General features: G+C 35.9%; 1 protein-coding gene across 2 annotated transcripts in view; it reads left to right on the forward strand.

The window, feature by feature from the left end:
- Window positions 1-1906: 1906 nt before the first annotated feature.
- Window positions 1907-25014, forward strand: part of SECISBP2L (SECIS binding protein 2 like) — a 65325-nt gene continuing 42217 nt past the window's right edge. The window contains exons 1-7 of one of the 2 annotated variants that reach the window (XM_047075140.1): window positions 1907-2108; window positions 10726-10904; window positions 12953-13277; window positions 14905-15040; window positions 19860-20089; window positions 20369-20393; window positions 20807-20922. In XM_047075140.1, coding sequence (XP_046931096.1) covers window positions 2085-2108; window positions 10726-10904; window positions 12953-13277; window positions 14905-15040; window positions 19860-20089; window positions 20369-20393; window positions 20807-20922 — 1035 coding nt within the window. In that variant the 5' untranslated portion in view covers window positions 1907-2084. The remainder of the gene's footprint in view (window positions 2109-10725; window positions 10905-12952; window positions 13278-14904; window positions 15041-19859; window positions 20090-20368; window positions 20394-20806; window positions 20923-25014) is intronic. The other variant, XM_047075139.1, reaches the window with a different exon arrangement.

A 25014-nucleotide genomic window follows, 5' to 3' on the forward strand; every position in this document is an offset into this window, starting at 1 on the left:
ATGACTACATTAGTATTGCATTATTATCTTTTTACTTAGATCCCGGTGTCTTATGGCTAGAGACCACCAGTGGAGAGACATGCTGAAAATTCAGAATTCTTATCTTTAAATTGTGAAGGAGGATGATCATCTGTTAGTTTACATAACTACATTGTATAAATAGCTTAGCTTTTCTATGCAAACTTAAATTTATTCTGCATTCATTGATGGATACTAGGGGCTATATTACATGAGTTCTTCGTGTATGTAACATTCATACATACATGTATAATTTAAACAAACGAATACACACAAACATAAAATTTGAGAATAAAAATATTTTATTTAGTTAATAAAATTAAAGATCTCTGTGTACAAATAGAAATATTTCTTCTTATAAGCAGGTTCTACTGCCAGCCTTAAGTCGTGTTGACCCAACATAGCTCCTGTATCAATGTAAGTACAGCTAGAGGCTTCACAGCCCAGCCTCTTCTTGGAATCCTATTCAGATAAAACCAGAATAACAAACTAAACTAACTGAAAAGGCAATTCACGTCTTTACTTATGTCTCCTGAAGCATGACAAGACAAACTTCTTAAAATTCTCTTTCCCAGGGGTGCCTGGGTGGCTCAGTGGGTTGACCACCTGACTTCAGCTCAGGTCATGATCTCATGGTTGGTGAGTTCAAACTCCACATCAGGCTTTGAGCCGACATCCCAGAGCCTCCTTCCAATTCTCTGTCTCCCTCTTCTGCCCCTCCCCCTCCCCTCCCTCTCCCCAAAATAAACATTAAAAGAAAAAATTTGGGGGCGCCTGGGTGGCTCAGTCAGTTAAGTTTCCCACTCTTCATTTTGGCTCGTCATGATTGCATGGTTTGTGGGTTCGAGTCTGCATCAGGCTTTGGGCTGACAATGGGGAGCCTGATTTGGATGCTCTCTCTCCCTCTTTTTCTGACCCTCCCGCATTCTCTCTCTCTATTGGATAAATAAACTTTAGGAAAAAAAAAAAATCTCTTTCCCAGCTGTATTTCACCACTCCAGTCCCTCAAACAGGAGCCACCTCCACTCTCTTCCTTCTTGTAAGTATAATTTAGCTTGTATGACTTTTTATTTTTCTTCTTCACCCTGGAGTTGAGGTATGTGTTAGAGGGTATGTCTGAGATGCCCAGAGGGGATCGGCCATGCTTAGCAAGTATCCGAATAGTCTCTTTTTTCAAGGAGCTAATGGACTGGAAATAAAAGGAACAATCAATAAGCACAGGGAGGAAAGCAACATAGCAGGTTACATAGTTACCTGCTGGCTGGTGTGGTACAGACTGAGTAAAATTAGGGATTCCGAGATAGGCACGATCAGCATGGAGGGGAGTATAGAGGTGAGCCTGGCCTGGACAATGAATTACCTAATCAATAAGCATTTGTGGAGCCTCCTGACTAGGTTTCTTTATGGTGGCCCTTCTATGGTGTTTTCCTTTATAGTCGTGATTCGCTTTGGCTGGATAACATAGGGAAGGATCATAAAGTACAGTGGGCAGCTAAAAGCTTTTACAACGTTATTAAGAGGTGGTTTGGGATAGTGAAGTAGTCTTTGAGGTTCCTTTAGACTGGAACCCGGTGGCCTAGGTCCCAAGTGGCCCGACACTCCTCCAGTTTAACAGTCCAGAGGTGAAGTCTGGCTCAAAGCGCAGAGTAGTCTGGGGCACCTGCTCTCAGGAATCTCCACGTGGCCTCAGCCTGCGGGTCAGTCAGCCCAGGCTCCGGCCATCACCAGCTCAGGCCTTTGGCAGTCGCTCCGCCCACGTCCCGTCGCGGCCCCTCCCCCTCCTTGCCCTTCCGCGTGCCGCCATTTTCAACTACTCCTCCGCCTATTTAGGCCCTCCTCGGCTTCCGTCCCAGATGATCCCTCCCCGAAGCTGCCACCGCCTCCTCTATCTCCTGGAGCTGGAGCCACCTCCTCGGCCAGTGGCGTAGCCGGACTCTGCGTCGGGGCCAGCCAGATAGGGGCGGAGGTCCTGAACCCGGTCTCGAGTCGAGCGGGGGGCCATGGAGAAAGCGGCCCGAGGCGCTCTCCACACCGACTAACGCGGGCCCGTTGCGGCTGCAGGCGCCATGGACCGAGCCCCCGCTGACCAGGTACGAGGGCTCGGGCGGCAGGCCCGGCCGGGTGCTGGGGGTCGCCGCTTCCTCCCCGGCGGGCCCTGGTCTCTGAGCCTGGGCCCGGACGGCTGGAGCCCTCGAGTTCCTGCGGGTGCAGACTCCCCTCGCCTGAGAGCCTGGCGGCGCCCCACTCCAGCATTGTTCCAGATGCTGCCTCGGGCTCGGGGGCTTTTTCAGCCCTGGTTACCCCCTTCCGTCAGGGCTGGGGATTCGTTTTTGCCCCTCCTCCGTGGTTTGGTGGAAAGGGCCTGAAGACTCCCAAGTTGTCAGGGCTCTCCTGAGAGGAGGGTTTATAACTTCCAAGGAGTAATTCTCCCCCCACCCTTCAGTTCTGGAATGTATTTTCAAGGTGGAAAAGCTTTCGAAGGCTTCTCACCCGGAAAGACTTCTCAGAGAATGTGTGATAACTACAGATGCAGGGGAGTTACGGGCTTTTTAGAGCTACGTTCCATTGAGCAAAACATTGTTTCTCGTCGTGGTCTTAGGGAGGTGTTTCCTTTAAGATATGAAATATTATGGTTTTTCCCTGCCTTTCTGTCCATTTATCTTGCAAACATTAGTACTTTTTAAAAATTGAGCTTATATTTTAAGAATGTTTGATCCGAAGTGTGAATTCATTTCCGAACCTGTTTTCATATTCACGGAGTTGTTCAATTAGTATTCTATTTTGTTTTTAAATGCGTTAAATTCTTGATTGTCCGTGCGAGTAGTTGCTGGAAGGCAGGGATGATGACAGTGTAAATAATCCAAAATAATAATTTTCCCCCCAAGGATGCTAGTATTTTCCATCCTTGAGACCTTTATGAAACGACTTAATTTGATGAAATCGAAGTTTATTCACTATGCATTCTCATCAGTTGAGGGCTTTGCCCAGTGATAAACTAGGCAGATAGATGAAGGAAAAAGAGATTAGTGATTTGCATAATTATTTTACAAATAGATAATTAGTATCTGAATAAATGAGACAAGATTTCACAAATTGCTGTATATGTATATCTGTAGCTAGTCAAAGGCAATTTTGATTTTGAAATCGGTCTCTTTTTGCAGGCAGATTCCTAGTTGTGTATATTTGTTTTTACAAAAGCTTAAATTAAAGCTTTATGAAAATATGACTTTGAAAACACAAATGATTTTTATGAAATAATACCTGGACTTACCAAAGCAAAATTGATGGGAACTTCTTGGCTTTGCTGTGACCCAGAGTATTCTATGTATAGCCTATATCCAATTTAATGAAAAATATTTTTTTAAGGCATCTATCAGAAATGCCTTTGATTTCAAAGCCTGACAATTGAATAGGAAATTTTCTTGAATGCTTTTCTTGTATGTGTGTCACTAATGAAAAGGTTAAACTCTTGGTCCTTCATCATGATGCCAGAACTGTAACCAGTAATGCCGCCTTATGTATACTTATGGTTCCTTTCATCTTAGAGGAAATGTAATTAACTATTTAGCAAAGCTGTTTGTGTGTGATTATCTTAACAGCAAGTGCTATGAGCAAATTATTTAAACTAGAGAACCTATTCCTCTTTCATCCTACATCTTTCCAAAGTCCACAACCTATTAAAACCTTGTAGAAATCTAAGGAGTATAAAGAAATCGTGAACGTAGGTTTTCCGTTGAAGAATTCCTTTTTTACCTCTGGTACCTCCTGCCTCGTCCCCAGCCTAAACTTGAAGTAAGAGAATAATTCTAACCACTCTGTATTCCCGCGTGCTACGTACTCACAGGAAACAGACACAGAAAAGTGATGCTACTTTGCTTTGTTCAGGCTGTAAGCAGTTAATTCAGGGGTCCATGGATGACCTGGAAGGAGTGTGCTTCATTTTATATTAGCATTTTTCTGGGGCAAGTCTCCATTATTTTCATCATATTCTCAAAGGAATCAATCACTGAAAAAAGGCTAACAACCATTAACTTAATGGTAGATTAGGGGCTAGAACTGAGACTTCTCAGCTTTGTGAAGTTTTCTTTTTTTTTTTTCCAAGTTTCAGATATTTATTTTATTTTACTTTGTTCAGGTTTCAGATATTTATTTCCCCAAGTTTCAGTTAGTTATTTATAGCTTTGTGGAGTTCTTGATTGTTTTCACTATACCATGAAGTAATGTAATGACTTTTTCAGGTTATGTGGAATATACTTTTATATTTTTACTAAAGAAGTGAATTTAGATAGGTAAAAGTCACTAAAAATATATGTGATGGGTGAATTTACATTTTCCCCTCACAAAATGTTTGTTTGCTTTTTCATTTGAAACCAGTGTTAGTTTATATTTTGAATTTTTGGGAATGCCTACAGCGTTAAGACTTATTATAATACTGTAGAAGTTAGCGATTCATAGAAATTTGGTTTTTAAAAAACAGTACTTTGTGTAAACTGAGCATTTCATGTTAACCTAATTGAAGTCCTTGGAGTATTGCACAAGTATAGTTTTAATTTTTTTTTTTTTAATGTTTATTTTTGAGAGAGACAGCCTGCCTGCGCAAGAACCTGTGTGTGTGTGAGCAGGGGAGGGGCAGAAAGCGAAGGAGACACAGAATCCAAAGCAGGCTTTAGGCTCTGAGTGGTCAGCCCAGAGCCCGACGTGGGGCTCAAACTCACAGACTGTGAGATCATGACCTGAGCTGAAGTCAGATGCTTAACCCACTGAGCTACCCAGGCACCCCTACAAGTGTAACTTTAAAAAAAAAAAAAAAAAGTATGTTTTGCCTGAAGCCATTCACGTTGCTGTACTTGAATTACCGTTTTTAAAAATTTATTTTTATTTATTTATTTATTTTTATGTTTATTTATTTTGAGAGAGAGAGCATGAGCAAGGGAGAGGCAGAGAGAGAGGGAGAGAGAAAGAATCCCAGGCAGGCTCCATGCTGTCAGCACAGAGCCCAACACGGGCTCTATCTCATGAGCAGTGATATCATGACCTGAGCCAAAATCAAGAGGTGGACGCTTAACCAACTGAGCCACCCAGGCATCTTAAATTACCTCTTTTTAAAAAAAATAAAATACAATCTTGATATAAAAGAACAAATTGTATCTATATTGATCAAGATTATAATAAGTAAGTTACTGGGAATGCATGCTAGATAATAGTCTTAATTGCAAAAGTGACTATTTGAAAGCATGTTATAATCAGAAGAGGATATTAGAAGTACTGTTTTATAAAAAGACTGTGTTAAATCAAAACTAGTAGCTTAATTTTAACTGCCAGAGTTAGGTGTTCTAAGAACAGATACTAGTTGGTATAATGCATTATTATGGTTGGTATAATAATATTATGGTTGGCATAATGCATTATATGTTATAATATGCACATATGATACCAAAAAATAATTTTTTTGGTCCTTAAAAAAAAGTTGGTGTAAAGGGATGTGAGGAATAAATGATGGAGTTCATTTGTTTATAAAGGCTTAATGTTTCTGTTTTTAGGAAACATTTAGGAAACATTCTTCTGGGCTTAGAAGAGACAGAACATTTGAAGTTTGCAGTTTCTTTTGTATTATCAAATAATTTAAACTTTGGCTTAATTTTTAGTACATTAACATTAGATGAGTTCTTTTATAAGAATTTACAAGACTATTGATCACCAATGTCTTTAACTCTTAGAAAAGCAAACATGTAGCAAATATATATGACTTCATGCAAAATGCTGTTCATGGATAAAGATACAAAATCATCTGGCTTGTAATTCTTTCCTTTAAATAATAAACTTCAAATAGTATCTGCATTGTAAACTAGATATATTCTAAATAAGTTACTATAAAACATTATTCAGTAATACTTGTAGTTGGCCTTTATGAATATCAGTAAACGATATGTCTTAACAGATTTTAAAAATAATACTTTTGTAGTCAGAAAGAAAGTTAATAATGCTCATTTAGTGAAAATGACCTTTAGAAATTTAAAGACATTTTTCCTTAAGCCCTTAAATCAAAGAGGAAATAAAAAAGTAGAATTATGGATTATTGAAAAAGTAGTAAAATACTACATATAAAAACCTATGGGATATGGCTGAAGCTATACTCTGAGGCAAATGCATAGTCATAAATGCTTTCGTTATTAAACATTTTAAAAGGTAAATAAAAATTAAGCATTCAGGACTAGATGTAGCGAGAAAACCCTATCAAAGCAAGAGAGAAGAAGAAATATAAAACCAGAAATTAATAAGTTAGATAATCAAAAACCAGTATTAAATTTGGAAAGCTGGTTTTTCGGAAAGTACTGTCATGTTTTAATAGGATTAGGTGTGGTCTATTTTAAGAAAAGATGAAAAGGTATGAATAGTAAATCAAGTGAGCCATCTAAGTTAAATATTTTGATTTTTTTCTCAATATTTTCTTGAGTCTTGCAAAACTTTTGTTTATAACTACTGCAATTAATTTGGCAAGTGTTTACTTTCCATATAAGCCATTCCAATCAGAAACAATACAGCCAGCAGGTATCTCTTAAGCATTAGTCATTTTTTCCTTTAGAAGATGTTTTTCTTTAGCCATGAGATGTAAAATATCTTAATGTTTGCTATGTCATGTTTTTACCTTAACATAGAAAGGATGCAGAGGGTTTCCATGATCATATTTTTTCTGTAGGTGTAAAATTCTGAAAGTTCACTGTGGGAGAGTGCCTTATTGTGTTCTACTTCAGTTTTGATTCTAAGTGGGTGTTTTTTTCTATTGCTTAATCTTGGAAAAATATATGCTCTCTTCTGGAGGTTCTCAGAGGAGTTTAGTGTGCATTTCCTGCTGTTGTGTGCTTCGTAGTAATGTTTGCCCCTTTCCCCTAAACCAGTCTACTACAGTGCTCTTTCCAGAACATGTACCCCATGCATATTTGTTGAATTTATATAGGCTGTCAGTGATTTGAATGTGTTTGCTTAATATACTCTTTTAAAGAAGGTTTTTATAGTTTCATGTTCTGATAAATTCTTGAGTTTTCTAGATTATTCACATCAAAGAAGTTTTATTATTGACATTTGTTTTAATATATGCTAAATTTAAAAGGAATGTGAAACTGCCTGAGTTTCCCCTCCTCCCCTCCCCGTACAGTTTTCTGGGATTATTATGATTTTTCATTAATTTGGAAAATTCTGAAATAACTTCTGAAAGATAAAGATAATTTTACTTATGTAGATATTTTTTTAAAGCAAATAGTAGTACAGGAATAGACTTTGTGTGGTTTAAACTTATTTTATATTTATATTTACTTTAAGGAGACAACTCCCTGTTATAAAATTTCTGATTTCTAAAAGATAGATCTTTGAAAAATAAAGACTAAAAAACAAATTCAAACTGAGGAATATCATTATATGAAGTAGTTTCGTTTTTTTTTCATTTTTTCATAATGTTTTGTTGTCCACCATGTAGGACATTTTTCTTTGATTTCTATACTAACATAATTGAAATACTGCCAGAATTTGTTGCTTACTTAACATATTGCCTATATGGACGTTATTATGTGGAATTTAAGAGTAGTTCGGGATCATAACATTACTTTTTAGGACTGAGAATAGCAGATGCTTCATTTTAGTGTATGATACTGAAGTCCCCAAAGTCACAACAAACAATTTTTAAGACCATACAGAGTTGTAACTATAGGAGAAAGTTTGCCAGTCTGTTCCTACTAGTGACATCTTCTGTTTGTGCAGCTGTTGACTACAGCAGCTTTTCTTTTTTGCTAAAAACAAAGGATCACTTCAGTGTTTGTGAGTTTTATTGTTGAACTCTGATATTAGAATTGGACTGAGAATAGAAATCATTGCAAACTTTAATATTTAAGGGTATATGAGGTGTATATGTACAGATACCAGTTATAAGTTATACATGCCACATTTTGCAAAGCGGGTTGATAAGTTGATAAAACTCTTATAAAGTAAAATGACACTAAGTATAAAAACTTATTGCAACTTTTGACAAGCAAGAATTTGAATTTGTTATTACCAGTGTACTTTATGAGTTGGTCTTTGGCAGGAGGTGTCAGGAAACTTGGCGATCTTTAAATTATCTTACTTCTTTCTATTAGTATTTTGTCTTTTTCATATAGAAATTTTATGTAATCATGTTCCTTGTTTTTAAAAAGAGTCTTAATGCCTTCTAATACAGATTTATAAAATTGTTCAGAGAGTTATATGTTCAAAGGACTTTTTGATTTTTCAAAGAAATCCTAAAAATTACATTTTTAGTGTCCTTAAAATGTGATTTAAGTTTTCCCTTTCTTTATGCCTATGCATGAACTATTTAAAGCAGGTTTCCATTATCTGTGCCTTATTGTTGAAAATCAGCTTTCCCCCCCATTTTCGGCCCATTTATTACATTGATATTTTATACCTTACATGAATAATTTTTGAATTCTGATGATTATCACAGTGAAAATTAGTGACTTAGGCTATTTAAGCATTTGAAGGAGTTTTTGCTTCCAATATTGAAATTCAAGAAACCAGCTTCAGCTCATAGATACTGTATTTGTAGTGCAAGTTCTGTCTCTATTTCGGATTTGGTTAATACTATAAAAGTAGATTTTAAAGTTAAATCAGGTAGGAAGGTTATTGAGTTAATACTGCTGTAAATAGTTCAGATTGCTTCTTCCTCTCCACCTTTTTTTACAAGCATTCTGAATATTTCTAGTAGGGGATTCTTTTTAGAGAATATTTTTTTTTGAAGAAAAGTTGCCTATTCTATGGAGCATATCAAGTCTTCAGATTTTGTCTTCAGATTTTCTTGGATTTGTTACTGATTTCTTTTGTGAGAAACATGCCTGAAATTTATTCTAGGAGCTCTGCCTTGCTCAGAGCTTCCAATAAATTCCACCCTAGTGGGTTTGTTGGGAAAAAGTTCTAGTTAGGACTGTTGCTTTGTAATTGATTTCAGTGCTTGAAACATTGGATTGCATTTCACTTACTGGTTTCTTAAAGATTTAGTATCTTTTTAGATTGTAATATTTGTGTGGTTTTTAACATTCTACTTTTGCAGAATGTGCTTATAGATTTTTTTCTTTTTATAATTAAAAAATTGTTAAACAAATACAGAAGGAAAACTGCATAAAAACAATGTACAGCTTAATGAATTATATATAAAGTGAATGCCTGGTAATTATCACCCAAGTGAGGATATAGAGCTTTGCCAGGCACTCAGAAGCTCTCTAGTGCCTCCTGTGATCACAACTCCCTTTCATAGGAGTAATTTCATATGAGTAATTCCTAACTTCACCTTAGTGGGTCTTATTTATTTGTCTTTATAGTTTTGTCACCCACATATTCCTCCTAAAATACTTGAGTTTTTAAAATATATCTTATAAGTTTCTGTAGATTTTTTTATAAGAAACGTTACATGGGAATGCAAGCTGGTGCAGCCACTCTGGAAAACAGTATGGAGGTTCTCAAAAAATTAAAATTAGAACTACCCTAAAGCCCAGCAATTGCACTACTAGGTATTTATCCAAGGGATACAGGTGTGTTCTTTCAAAGGGACATACGTATCCCAATGTTTATAGCAGCACCATCAACAATAGCCAAAGTATGGAAAGAGCCCAGATGTCCACCAGTGGATGAATGGATAAAGAAGATGTGGTGTGTATATATATATACAGTGGAGTATTACTTGGCAATCAAAAAGAATGAAATCTGGCCATTTGCAACTATGTGGATAGAACTGGAGGGTATTATGCTAAGTGAGATTAGTCAGAGAAGGACCTGTATCATATGACTTCACTCATATGAGGACTTTAAGAGACAAAACAGATGAACATAAGGGAAGGAAAACAAAAATAATGTAAAAACAGGGAGGGAGACAAAACAGAAGAGACTCTTAAATATGGAGAACAGACAGAGGGTTACTGGAGGGGTTGTGGGAGGGGGGATGGGCTAAATGGGTAAGTGGCATTAAGGAATCTACTCCTGAAATCATTGTTGCACTATATGTGAACTAAGTTGGATATAAATTTAAAAAAATTAAAAAAAAAAGATCTAAAATAAGCTAAAATGGGAGTTCTGGATTCCTTCAGTTTACTCAAGTTATCTACTGGAAAACTGAAATACTCATTCTTATTCTCTCAGTTTAACTGTGAAAAGTTTTTTGCACTTATGTTAAGTATTTTTTTCATTAATTGTAGACACTTTCCTTCTTTTTTAATTAAACCATACTAATCTAATTTCCTAAAATGGACAGAAATAGTCTATTTTTTAGACTATTCAAACAAGTATAAGGTGATTATCTTCAGAACTCTGTTTAATGATTTTCCCCCTCAACAAAATTAGTTAAAAGCATGTTGTTTTGTCTGAAGAGCTAGTTTTCTTACTGTCAGCCTTATTTTTGGACTCAAGTCTGACTGCCTTACACTCTTTATTGTTTTAACAGCTTTGGTTATGTAAGAAATGATTTCATTAAAATGCAGCAACTTTTGGTATGTTTTCTCCTGTTTTATTTGATATCTTTGCCTACCATATTTGGTTATTTTAATTTGACATCGCTGTTCCTTTGGATGTTTTGTAAATACTGAGGAGATCTAATTACTGTTTGTAAACACTGAGTCTTCTATTGTTAAATCGTGAATTAGTATTAAGCTTTTTGCTCATGTATTAATAGTGTGTTTTACTTTCTTTTTGAAGAATGTCAAGCTGTCAGCTGAGGTAGAGCCATTTATTCCTCAGAAGAAAAATCCTGATACATTTATGATCCCTATGGCACTTCCAAATGATAATGGAAATGTTTCTGGTGTAGAACCAACTCCAATTCCAAGCTACCTGATTACTTGTTATCCATTTGTGCAGGAAAACCAGTCCAATAGGTAATTTGTTTATTATTATTTTCTTTTTCATGGGGGTGGGTAGGGAAATACAGCAGTTGGAGAGGCATACTTTTTAATTTTTCCCTTTTCTATTTTTTTTTCTTAGGTTCAGTATTATTATTTTTTAGTAATCTTTACACCCATCCTGGGGCTCAAATTTACAAGGCCAAGGTTAAGACTTCCATGCCTCACCAACTGGAGCCAGCCAGGCACCCCACCTTTGGTGCCTTTTAAACATTAGCCGTTTCTCTTTTTTAAGAGAAGTAAATAAAACCAAATGATGTAGAAATTTGAAAATTATTAACATAGATTGTTTTCTCAGTCTTTCTAAGAGGGAATGGAGTTTTTTGGGCATATCTTCAATAATAAGTCATTAAAGTTAGTTTGAAATAAATTGGTACAAAGGGAGGAAGAATTTTTCAGAAAGAGATGAGCAGAAACCCTTTTTTTAAGATTAGGTATCTAATCACAATTTCCAGGACAGTCTGGCATGAGAAGAAAATACCAAGGGATAGTCCTTAACATTGAAGCTTTTATGGTTAACATATATTTCTAGGCTCTGATTCTAGTTTAAATTTAGCTTCTGTGCTATAGTCACAGGGTGATTTAGCAGAATGCTTGCAATTCAGATAATGTGTGACCTAGTGGTTAGGGTGTAACTTGTTATAGTCATGATAGCCTTTTTAACCTTGTTTAGACTGAGTGATTAGTACTTCATTGGTGTAGTTCATTTTGTTGCTGTCTAAAAGTACTTTCAGCCTCTTTCGAGTAATATCACACATAGAAAATTAGGCATCTCTAGCATTCTGGGATCAATGGATGATGGGGTAGCTGGGCTCTAGCCTCTGTCCCACCACCCTGAAGGCAAAGGCAATCTAGACCTCTTTAAGCCATCATGTGGCACACTAGTGTGTCAGGGCACATTCTTTCAGATATTCCGAATGTGAGAGATATGAGACCAAGAACTATTGTATCAGATATTATTAAATATTCCAGTTAATAATCTCTAAAATTATAGTATTGGGGATTGGACAAAGAGTAGGGGATCCTTTTCAATTGAAGTTAGCATTATATCACAAAATTTTGACCTATATTGGGCTGTGTTCGAAGTGACTTATAAGCCAAATGTAATAGTGCTATTTTTGCATTTGATAAAATGGCCAAATGCAAAGTATGATTAATTTTTCTTACTGTACCAAATAATCTTTGAGAATTCATGAGTAAATAAGCCAGCAGATTATTTAAAAATATTTTTTAAATTATGGCAGTGAACATTTATCCATTGCACTTTGTTGTGGGAGTAGTGAGGAAAAGCTCAATGCTCCACCTCCCCCATGACCCCTCATTCTTCAGCAATCTTCTGTAAGAACTGCTGAGAAATGAAGAATCTTGCTGATGCTTTGTAGGAATTGCACTAGAGAAAGCTCTAATGTTAGGGATAAGATGGCAGTGGACAGGCTTGCCTCTTCTTTTCTTTCCCTTGGACCTGAAACCTGCTTCCATTGCCACTGGGGGAAGCCTGGAGAAGAGCTTGACTTGGCCAAATGGTTGGGGCAGTATGGAAGAGGAGTAGGAGGCCAGGGACTGAGCTGAAGAATGAGAGGTGGAAGAATCAGATCACTCACTGTAATGATCACCTTACACAGTGATCACCTTACTCTGCTTTTTGCAGAAGGCTGTCATAGTTAGCATTGGATGGGAAATTTGGACCGCCTTTGTTGGCAGATACAGTGGCTAGGTATTTAACTTCTAGGCAGAAATACCTTGAGGGGGTTGACTTATAAATAAGAACGGTATGTAGTTTTAAAATTTTGTAACGCAATAACACTATCAGGTTGAATTCCTTTATACTGTCATTTAAGTTGTTATTACACATACTTAAAAATCTGTAATTACAGCAAAGAAATTTATAAGATGATAATTTTATCTTTTTTATTATGAGGCCACTGTTCTATACCTTTTTTTTAAAGCAAATTAAATAGATTGTGCTTTAGTATTACTTTTAGACTTGTCAATAGATGTGTTCTGTTTTCATTTGATTTTAACAGACAGTTTCCATTGTATAACAATGATATGCGATGGCAACAGCCCAATCCAAATCCTGCTGGACCATACCTTGCCTACCCCATTATATCTGCTCAGCCACCTGTTTCTACAGAGTATACATATTATCAGCTGATGCCAGCACCATGTGCCCAAGTTATGGGATTCTATCATCCTTTTCCTACACCTTACTCCAACACCTTTCAGGCTGCAAATACTGTAAATACCATAACCACAGAATGCCCTGAGCGTCCAAATCAGCTTGGACAAGTCTTCCCATTGTCCAGTCATCGAAGCAGAAATGGTAACAGAGGACCAGTTGTACCAAAAGTAAGTGACTTCTTTTGATTGGCTTTTATGTTTGATATTTCTGTTGTTAATAATAATGTAAGTAATTGCTACTTGTATTGATTAACCTTTAATGCCGAATTTACTCTAAAACATTTCATTCACTAATATAAAATAGTCAAGGGTAGAGCATTTATAATTTTTCCTGTTTTTTATTGTGCCTTATTCTTAATTGATGATATGATTTACAGTTATCTTCAGGTTCCTTCAGAGAGTTGTAAATAATTATAATACACAAATATTTCCAAGTTATTTTAATTTAGTGATAAAATTGCATAGTGCCACCGGTGTTTCTAAGTGGTTAGTTTGGATCCTATGCTAGTGGTATTGAATGACTAATGCACTTCATATATTTCAGTCTTCAGAAATCAGATGATACTGTCTGGTTATCAGATACTATTAAATCCCTTCAACTTCATTGTTTCTATTCTGTGAATTTTTAGTAGCAATAGCACTTTGTTATTCAAGTGTTGCTTTGCTATGTTATTGAACACAGGGTCTCCTAGGGCTGAAGAAAATGATAGATAAATGTGTGAAGCCAGTTTTAGTCAAGATCATCCTTTTGACTAAATTAAAAACAAAAAAATGAGGGAGACATGAAGATCTTGAAAACACAGGAGATTTAAGGTTTATTGTAGGTAACTGTTTCTTAACTAAAAGGTTACCTTTATATTGAGGCCTTAATATCAAAGCAAATAAGAAAAACCATGTTTCTTCTCAGCACTTTTTAGCTAATTGAAGGCAGAGTGATTTCTTAGATGCATCTTACGACTGTTTCATTAAGGAGTTGATGCTTTCCTAGATTCCATTAGACCAGCTTCTTCAGTGAAAAGTCTTTGCTGTCCTCTGCCATACTTTTCACACATTAAAATACAAACATGCAGCAGAGGTTGCTTTAAAAAGCTTTTAGTCTTTGTTCATGGAAATACTGGGTCAAGGGAAATACTTTTGGGACTTCTGAAGAATGTAAAATAAAATAGTAGTATATAACTTTTAGATGTTGAAGAAACATAATTTCTCAAATTACATTTCTAGCACTTGAATTTAGGAAGTTAAATTCAGAGTTCTGTTATATAAATCACACCTAAGTGATGAATAGTCAGATTAAAAAAGTGAAGGAAAGGATCAGCCTTTTTATATTTTCTTTTTAAGCTCTAAAGCAGAAATTATTTTTGTACTTTTTTGCTATCATGAAAGTAAAATTTATCCCTTGGATAAGCTACTACCCTTTCTGTTACCCTTCTAAATAAAAACTTACAGCCCCTTATATGATATTATATTCCTATTATTTATTACTGATTGAGAAAATATAAAGTGCAAGTAACAGTTAAAAATGAATTAATAATTTATTAGTCATAGTGTTAACGATTATTTGAAAAACAGTATTAAATTGTGTGTACAATACCTTATTTAATATATTATGATTAGCTACAGATAATTTCATTAATTCCTAACATGGTAACCCTCTTTTTCCCCATGGGTTGGGAGCCACTAATTTAGAACATACATTTAGGTGTGTTATATAGTGGGTATGTATTTTATACTGTTTATTTAGTACATTGAGTAGGATTTTAAATTATTATTTTTATTTTTTTGGTGCTTAAATCAGCAACAGCTTTTACAACAGCACATAAAAAGCAAAAGGCCACTGGTGAAAAACGTAGCTACTCAGAAAGAGACAAATGCAGCAGGTCCTGATAATCGATCAAAAATTGTGCTTCTGGTAGATGCTTCACAGCAAACTGGTAAGGCAAGGGTTCTTACATATACATCACTGATTTTTATCTGTTGTCATGTATTGACTTTATAATTATGGACTGTACCACTTCTCAGGATTCTAGACTTTCATCCATTTATCCTGCCACTTTGTGAAATTCTCTAGCAAGGATAAAAGCAGTCCATCTTTGTAATGTTCTGTCAACTTGCTTCCTGGCTAATGTGCAATTTTGAGTAGGGTTTGAGGTGTCCTTATTCCCTTAGAGTAGTGGAGCATTTCAGAAATCAGAGATAGAATTTTGCAGACATTGTAGGAATTTGAGGACTCATTTTGGCAGAGGTCAAAATTGTATGTTTTTTTTATAACTAGGTTAAAACCCTTTATAAAATATTCTAATATTGTATAGTATCTTTATAGGAAGAACTTGGCAAGTTTTCTATGCCATATTTTAGCATAGATCTGAACCATACCTGTGAGTGGCACCTGTATCCTGTCAAGCAAATAAAAATTTTGAGCTAGTTGGAAATCATTTTGTCCAGGGTTTTTTAGAGGACTAAATAAACATTAAGAAAGCTTTATCCTGGTAAGAGATAAAAGTAATAGTCTTATAATATTCTAGCTATTTTCTAGTTTATATCATTAAATTCCAATTTGTATCTTTGATCTTAGCTTAATAGCTATAGAGTAGATAACTATCTCTTCTCACCCATTGTCTTTGACACTAGTAAAAATTCTTGTTAATGATCCAAGACCAAGAATTAGATCTATTCAAAGGCACATTTACTTTTTACGCCTCTATAATCTCCATATCTGTGCAATTTGGTCTGGCTTAAAATAAATTTATATGCAAATTTATGTATGTTTGTATGCAGGGAAAGGGCAGAGAGAGAAGGAGAGAGAGAGAGAGAGAGAGAGAGAGAGAGAGAGAGAGAGAGAGAGAGAATCCCAAGCAGGTTCTGCTCTGTCAGCACAGAGCCCAACTCGGGGCTCAAACTCATGAACTAACTGTGGGATTATGACCTGAGCCATAATCAAGAGTTGGTCGCTTAACTGTCTGAGCCACCCAGGCACCCTGTGCATACTTTCTTTCATTTGGGCTGTACCTTTTCTTTAGACATGAGTTCAGTTATTTTTTTACAATTGCTTAGATCTCTTAGGAGTCAGAAAGGATCTGGGAATCCGTTAAAAAGCAATCTTATTGGTAGTACAGTCATTGTATGTAGTTTGTAGCTCATAAAGCAGTGAGATTAACAGACTAACAAATGCTTGGAGTGGCTTTAGAAAAGGAACACAATGTAACATATTACACAGCTTTCTATGTTGCAGTTGTCCCTAGTCAGAAGGACTTCTACCTGCTTTTAACGCTGGGACTGCTTTAAAAGTCCTTACTTCTTTAGTTTGCTCATTAAGTGACCACAAAGACAGTATTCTGAAGCATAAGAATTAGAAAATGAAAAGATGACCCATTAGCAAAACAAAAAGCAATCTACTGAATGGGAGAAGATATTCGCAAATGATATATCCAGTAGGGACTAATATCCCAAATATTTGCTCAATACCAAAACAAAATAAAACAAAACCCCGGATAATTGACTTAAGTGGACCAGAAGACATGAATGGACATTTTTCCAAAGAAGATATAGGGATGCCTGGGTGTCTTAGTTGAGCATGTGATCCTTGATTTTGGCTGAGGTCACGATCTCAGGGTTATGGGATCAAGCCCCACATTGGGCTCCTTGCTGAATGTGGAGCCTGCTTAAGATTCTCTCTCCTCTCTCCTCTCTCTCTATCTCTCCCTCCCTCCCTCCTTTTCCCCTCTCCCCTGCTTGTCCCTCTCTCTCTAAAATAAAAAAACAAAACAAAAAACCTCATAACCCCCCAAAACCACAAAACAACCCCCCCAAAAAACCCAAACCAAAATAAAGAACAAAGCAAAAAGCAAAAACAAAGATATGCAAATGGCCCATAGACACATGAAAAGATGCTCAGCATCACTAATCATCAGGGAAATGCAAATCAAAACCACAGCAAGATATCACCTTACACCTGTCAGAGTGGCTAGAATCAAAAAGACAAATAACTAGTGCACCTGAAGATGTGAAGAAAAAAGAATTCTTATATACTGTTAGTGGGAATGTAAATTTATGCAGAAAATTATAACTTTATAATAGGACATTTAAAAAAAGCAACCTGTTCATATAGGATGATTTGACACTGCAAATGTCATTTTTGCCTAAGTCAGTCTGTAGATTCTGTGTAGTTCTTTTTTTTTTTTAATTTTCTTTTTTCATCCTGTTTATTATTTGTGTCCCATTGCCAGATCACTCTAGAGTACTGATAGAATATAAACTCCAAGAAAGCAATAATTTTAGTTTGTGTTATTCACTTAAATCCCAGGACAGTGGTCAACACATAATTGCTAAGTGAGTGAAAGAATTAATAAGTATAAAAGAATAAATGAATGAATGACAACTCATGAGCTGAGGCTGGAGAGTTAGAGAGAGGCCAGATGATTTAGGGCTCATAAGTCAGGTTAAGTGATTTCGATCTTGTTGTGAATGCAATAAGAAGTCGTCAAAGGTTTTTAAGTGGGGAATGATATGGAGACAATAACCCGACTTTCTCCATGGCTCCAGTCAGGATGATGGTTGTGAAGCTAGCAGTATAGTTCTAATCAAAATCTCAATAGGAAATTTTGGGAAATTTGACAGACTAATTCTAAAAGGATCATCTGAGAAGAAAAGAACTTTTCTTCTAAATATCAAGACCTATTACATTATCTTAAATCGTTATACAAAAAATACAGTATGCAAAATGCAGCATGTGAAAATTAGAACGGGGACCCAGAAACAGAGTCCTATGTATGTGGAAACACATATGGAAAATGACAGAGATAGCATTACAGATAATGTACAGCCCATGCAAATCTACTTCAGGTGGATTAATGACAAATGGGAAACCACAGTAGAAGAAAATACAGGCAGATATCTTTATGACAGCAGGAAGGGAACTAATTCTGAAATAAATTCTGTCAAAAGTGAGTGAAAGAATTAGCCACAAAACTGGAAAAGATTTTTACCATGCCTGTAAGTGACAGAGTATTAGTATGAAGACATAAAAAATTCGTATGAACAATAAGAAAATGATCCCACATTACTCTCAGGACCCGTGGGACACAGTACCAGGGGGATGAAACAATTTGGCAGGACTGTAGGAATTTTTCCTTTGACCCAATTGTTCCTCTCCTATGAATGTATCCAAAATGGATGTATTTCCCTAAAAAGAAAAGGGACTGTTTGATGAAAGATCCAAATTGCAGTAGCACACTGAAAGCTTCCTAATGTTTAGTAACAGGCAACAAGTCAAGAGAAGTGCAGGACATCCACTCTGGAATAATATGGAGCCTTCTTACATTATAATTATGAAGAACGTATGTGTAATATTAAATAGCACAACTCATATAATTGTATTGATGCTTTGTAAAAATTATAGGCAGAAATGTGGAAAAAGGAAAATTGTTATTTGTTGGGTTGGGAGGAAATTGTAGAAGGTTTTTTTTAATAATGTCTTTTGATTACAATTTGTGAAATACAAAATAAGAGACAACTCACTAGAAAAATTGGTAGAAGTCAAACAGTTCAAAAGTAAAATTAGGTATTTCACAGAAGGGAAAAAATTAGTGGCTAAAAGCATGAGAAAAGATATCAAACCTCATTATTAGGCAAAAAAATACGAATGAAAAACCCACAGTGAGCTGTCTCTCTATATCTAACAGCAAAAATTATGGCCTAGAAGATAGTATCAAGTATTTGTGAATATGTGAATCATTGTGGATATTTATATCCTGCTGTTGGGCTGTAAACTGTTTCAACAGTGTGACTGAAAATGATTTGGCATTACAAAGTAAAGTTGAATATGTGTATCCCATAAGGCCTGGCAGTATTTACTGTAAAAAAAATTTCCATATTCACACAAACACATTCAAATATATGTATAAAAATGGTCACAGCACAGGGCACCTGGGTGGCTCAGTAGGTTGAGCATCTTGATTTTGGCTCAGGTCATCATCTCACAGGTTCATGAGTTAGAATTCCACATCAGGCTCTGCACTGACAGTGTGGAGCCTCTCTAACCACCCCACCCCTAAAAAATAAATAAACATTAAAAAAAAAGAATGGTTACAGCAGTATTACTCAATAATGCAAAACCCCAGAACAGCCCAAGTATCCCATCACTGTTACAAAGAATAAGTAATATATGGTATGGTATATTCATACACGGGCATCCTAGATTTTAATGATATTAATGAAGTACAGCCACATGCATCGGAATGTCTAAACTAATGTTGGGGAATGGGGCAGGACTGGGAAGCAAATCGCAAAAGAAAATGGACAGTATAATTTCATTTTTATAAAGCTGAAAGTGCAAAATCACATGATTTATGTTGTAGGAGTGTAAAAATCCATGAAAAAGCTATATTAAAAAGTGAGGAAGTGGTAAATCCAGAATTCCAAATAAATGTAACCCTGGGGGAGGAAGAAGATGCAGTGTTGGTGGGGGCATGCAGTGGACTTCAAAACGATTGGTGATGTTATTTTTCTTAAGTGGGTACTGGTGGTTTGTTTTAATATTTCTGCAACTACTTTATTCTCTTTTCATAATATATGCATGTCGTAACCAACTTGTCTGGAACATCGTATCTTTTGAGCTTTTCAAAAAAGGTTTTGCTTTTTTCCTCCATTTACCAAGTTAGATACCTTCATTTTCTTATGACCTTAATGATAATTTAACAAGAATTTATCAACTTGATCCTCACAAAGTGATGTCACACCTTCCTTGCTTTATAGATTTCCCGTCAGATATTGCTAACAAATCTCTCTCGGAGAGCTCTGCCACAATGCTCTGGAAGTCCAAAGGCAGGAGGAGAAGAGCATCCCATCCCACTGCCGAATCCTCTAGTGAGCAGGGGGCTAGTGAAGCCGACATTGACAGTGATAGTGGCTACTGCAGTCCCAAACACAGTAACAACCAGCCTGCTGCAGGGGCTTTGAGAAATCCGGATTCTAGCACCATGAATGTATGTAACACTGCTTTGATTTCTTTATCAGTCATCTATGTCAATATCTTTGTATCCTCGCTAAAGATTAAGTATCTATTTTCATTAACAATTCCTATAGTAATAGAATGGATCAAAATGTATTCTGTATATTAATATGAATAATATTTATGGATAAATATTTTTTCTAAGATTATGATAAGCATGCTTTACACTAGACTAAGTTATGAAACATTTTGCAAGGCATATGGTGTTGACTCTTAAGCAGAAAATAATTGTCTTTTTTGTTTTTATTTTTAGCATGCGGAATCATCTATATGTACAGGTACTTATTTTTTGCATAGTGTTTTTGCTATACTTTCTTCTTTATCCATGTCAAAGTTTTGCTTTTAAGCATGAAGCTTGCTGATGCTACAAAAATATTAGAAATCTTCCAGAGAGATTCACATAACTTTGAAAGTACAGATGCTGCAAAAAAAAGAAAAAAAAAATTTAGTAATCTTCCAGAGAGATTCACATTACTTTGAAAGTACAGATGAAAATTGAGAAAATGTCAGCCGGAGGTATTCTGCGAGATGGCAATTGTATTACTAAGAACTGGAATACCACTTAAAGTTTGTAGAGAAATTTCCAGTATTAGTTTATAGTGACTGAATTTCAATACATGAAGTTAAGGGATAATTTACGTTTTGGCATTTTTCATAAATAAATACTTTTTTTAAATCTTATTGGTTACAGGTGGTGTAAATTGGTCCAATGTAACTTGCCAGGCAACTCAGAAAAAACCTTGGATGGAAAAAAATCAGACATTTTCTAGAGGTGGAAGGCAGACTGAACAAAGAAATAATTCACAGGTAATTTCAGTTAGGTTGGAGAAATTTGATTAGTGTGAGATGAATTATTGTAAATGGTATAGTGGTCTTGAAGAGCAGTGTCCTTAATTTTTGGAGTTGTGTGTTGAATTATAGTAATAGTAAAATATCATGATATCAACTTTAAAATGGCTTAGCTAATAAAATTAATACTTAAGTAATGAAACAAAATGGCAAAATGTTGACTCTAAGTGGCATGTATATAGTTATATGTTCCGTTTTGTACTTAACTGTATTTAAGAAATATATTTGTATATTTCATATTTTTAAAGGAGAATGAATATCTTCTAGGCATGCTTCATCTGCCATGACTTTTTTACCCATATAAAAAATTTAAAAGCATTTAATGCCATAAATATTGATTATTTGAACTTTAGAACTGTGGTCTTGTTCATACGGCTTTACTTGACCATGAACACCACAAGCTACATGCTCTCTGCTTGTTCTAGTGCCATAGAGATAGCCGCCTCATGCTGTGATGTGGGAGAACAATATCTACCTGGAGTACAGCAGAGCACGTTACATACTGCCACGGATTTTCAGGAACTGTCTTCCTGCGTTGGTTGTATGTGAAATCAGGGAGTTGTTTGTTGGTCAGCATTTTTCTTTTTCAATTTGTAGATAGACTTCCTGGATTCCTTAAATCTAGTTAAGGCATTATGAGTATCCTATGAATACATCTGTGGATGAACTGAAATAAGAGTAAGTTACTAACGGATTAAGTAGACCAAATACTTGCCTGCTCATTTGCTGAAATGAAGTGCTTCATATGCACCCTAATGTCAGGAAAACAAGCAGAATAATACCCTTTTCTCTGTGGTTAGGAGCCACTGTTGTTTGTGGCAGGCATGTGAGGCAGTCTAGCTTTATTTGATTAGAAACAAAAGAGCTAAAACAAGCATTGTTTATGTAGATGAGATAAAATCTATAAAATGGTAGTTAAGTGCTGACATTTTGTGTTCAAATTGTAACTTACTAGACTATTACTTTTGGTATCCATAGCCCACTGGAGGGGAGGTAATAATACCAGTGTGGTGAAGAATAGTAAAAGAACAATAAAAAAATAATGCAAATACATATATGCAGTCTGTTAGGTTTTGTTTCTTTTGCATTTCTCTTCATTCCAGAAGAACTGAAGCCAGATGTTGAGCAATGTGTTTCCTACTTCTGATAGGTTATTAGACCTATTCTTAAGTATGTATCTGTGGGGCACCTGTGTGGGTCAGCCAGTTAAGTGTCCGACTTTGACTCAGGTCGTGATCTTGCGGTTCGTGAGTTCCAGCCCCACATTGGACTCTGTGCTGGAGCCTGGAGCCTGCTATGGATTTCGTGTCTGCCTCTCTCTGCCCCTCCCTTGCTCCCGCTCTGTCTCTTTTTCTCTCAAAAATAGATAACCATTAAAAAAATTTTTACAATTTTTTTTTAAGTTTGTATTTGTTTTGTAATGTTCAGAATAATTTTTTTCTGTTAAAATATATTCCCCTTTTATGATTTCTGATTGTTTACAGGCTTAAAAAGTCGCTTAGAAGTGAAATAAATAATTCACTTATATTTTCTATTTTTTTTGTAGCATAATGTTGCAAGACCTTTTTATCTGAGATTTATTTGGATGCATGATATAATAATGGTGTCAATTTTCAGAGTAGTTACCCAGTTGTAAAATTTTAATCTATTCTTTTCTCTGATTTGTTCTACGCTTTTACTCATTTGCTAATTTCTTATGTTTTAGGTGCTGTTTCTGGGCTGTTTGTTACATTTATCAGATTTTGGTACCTGTACCATGCTGTTTTAACTTTTTTAATATTTTTACCAGTGTTTTAACATTTGAACAGATTCTTTCTGTATTCTGATGTAACCTTACTTTAATAATTTGATTTAAAAATTGTTTTTAATACTTATTTTTGAGAGAGAGAGAGTGCATGTGCGCCTGCACAGGAATGGGGGAGGGGCAGGGAGAGAGGGAGACACAGAACTCATAGCAGGCTCCAGGCTCAGCTGTCAGCACAGAGCCCGACGTGGGGTTTGAACTCACGAACCACGAGATCATGACCTGAGCTGAAGTCGGACGCTTAACTGACTGAGTCGCCCAAGGACCTCAGTGTAATCTTAATTTTAAACAATGGATAGAATCTAAAAATTAAAAAAAAAAAAAAAAAGTTTTATTTTGTGAGTTGGTTGAAAAATAGAAGACATGAAAAAGACTATACAATGAAAAAAAACTCCTTTTCACCCTGTCTTCCCTTGTCCTCTCTTCCCTATAATTTCCTTTCAATTAGGTTTTTTTTTTGTATATTTTCATGTCATTCTATGTAAATATAATTCTGTATCTCATGTTTTTCCCACTCAGTTCTGTGCTGTTTTTATCACTTAACAATGTATCTTGGAGACATTTCCATATTATTACATAGAGGACTTCCACACTTCTAAAAAAACTCCTGTTTGAAGTATGGATATATCCTTGTTAGTTTCTGTAGTCTTCCTATTAATGGACACTTGAGTTGTTTGTAAATTATTGCTGGTATAGACATGCTGCAGTATCATTTAGAAATGTGTGTGTATAGCAGCAAAATAAATTCCTGGATAAGGGACTGATGGGTGAAAAGGTTAAATCACTTCTGTTATTTGATACCATTTAAGCCTTGACAATAATGTAGAGAGTGCCTTTTTCCATATAGCTTTAGAGAGTGTATGTTTTCAGGATTTTGGATTTATGCCAGTTAGTTGAGAATGGTATATTAATATTGAGCATCTTTCCATATGTTTTTCAGCTCTTTGTATTTTTTTTGTGAACTTGTTTGGTCATATCTCTTGTTCTCCCCCCCCCCCCTTTTTCTTTTTTGTATCTTGATCTATTTTTTTCCCTTTTGGTACATTTTTAAAATCAGTTTGATCAGGGGCACCTGGGTGGCTCAGTCGGTTGAGCGACCGACTTTGGCTCAGGTCGTGATCTCATGGTTTGTGAGTTCAAGTCCCACGTCAGGCTGTCCTGAGAGCTCAGAGCCTGGAGCCTGCTTCAGATTCTGTGTCTCCCTCTCTCTCTGCCCCTCCCCCACTCATGCTCTGTCTCTCTCTGCCTTGGAAATAAATAAACATTAAAAAAAATTTTTTTAAATCTATTTGATCAAGCTCTTAACAAATTTAAAAAATTTTAGGAGCCTTCAGTTCGTAATGTGAGTTGCAAATATTTTGCTAGGTTTTCATTTTCATTGTTGACTTTGCTCATTATTATTGCCATACACAAGTTTATGTTTTATTTTATTTATTTATTTATTTATTTATTTATTTATTTATTTTAACATTTATTCATTTTTGAGACAGAGAGAGACACAGCATGAACGGGGGGAAGGTCAGAGAGAGAGGGAGACACAGAATCTGAAACAGGCTCCAGGCTCTGAGCTGCCAGCACAGAACCTGACGCAGGGCTCGAACTTATGGACCGCAAGATCATGACCTGAGCCAAAGTCGGACGCCCAACCGACTGAGCCACCCAGGAGCCCCCACAAGTTTATGTTTTAAATAGCATTAAGAAGTTCATCTTTAGGGCCTTCTGTGTGGCTCAGTCAGTTGAGTATCCAACTCTTGATTTTGGCTTAGGTCATGATCCCAGCATCGTGGGATCGAGCCCCATGTCAGGCTCTGCACAGAGTGTGGAGCCTGCTTAAGATTCTCTTTCTCTCTCCCTCTCTCCCACTTGCATGTTCTCGCTCTCTCTCTAAAATTTAAAAAAAAAATTGTTTTAGTGTTTGCAGCAACATTAATGCATATATACTTAACTGCTTTACAATAGGGCTTATTTCTGATACAATTTTAATGCCTTTGGAGGGCAGGTTTACGTTTACTTTTTTGTGATGGTGACTGTCCAGAGAAAGAAAAGTTGTGCTCAAGAATTAATCTCTTGCGTTTTAGTCATCCCTGTTTTGGGGCTTGAGTCTTAGCACTTACTTACATGTTAATAACTTTTGAATTAAGTTGTTTCTTTTTTACCTAGACATTATAAATTGCATTTGTTTTACTAGTCTTGTATGAGCTGCTTTTCGTGAACCAATTTTTGAAATATTTTCTGAAAATTTCTAA

The sequence above is a fragment of the Lynx rufus genome, unplaced genomic scaffold, assembly GCF_022079265.1.
Source record: "Lynx rufus isolate CCGP_SWC_20201006 ecotype Redwood Valley unplaced genomic scaffold, mLynRuf1.p SCAF_13, whole genome shotgun sequence".
In the NCBI taxonomy this organism is placed as follows: Eukaryota; Metazoa; Chordata; class Mammalia; order Carnivora; family Felidae; genus Lynx; species Lynx rufus.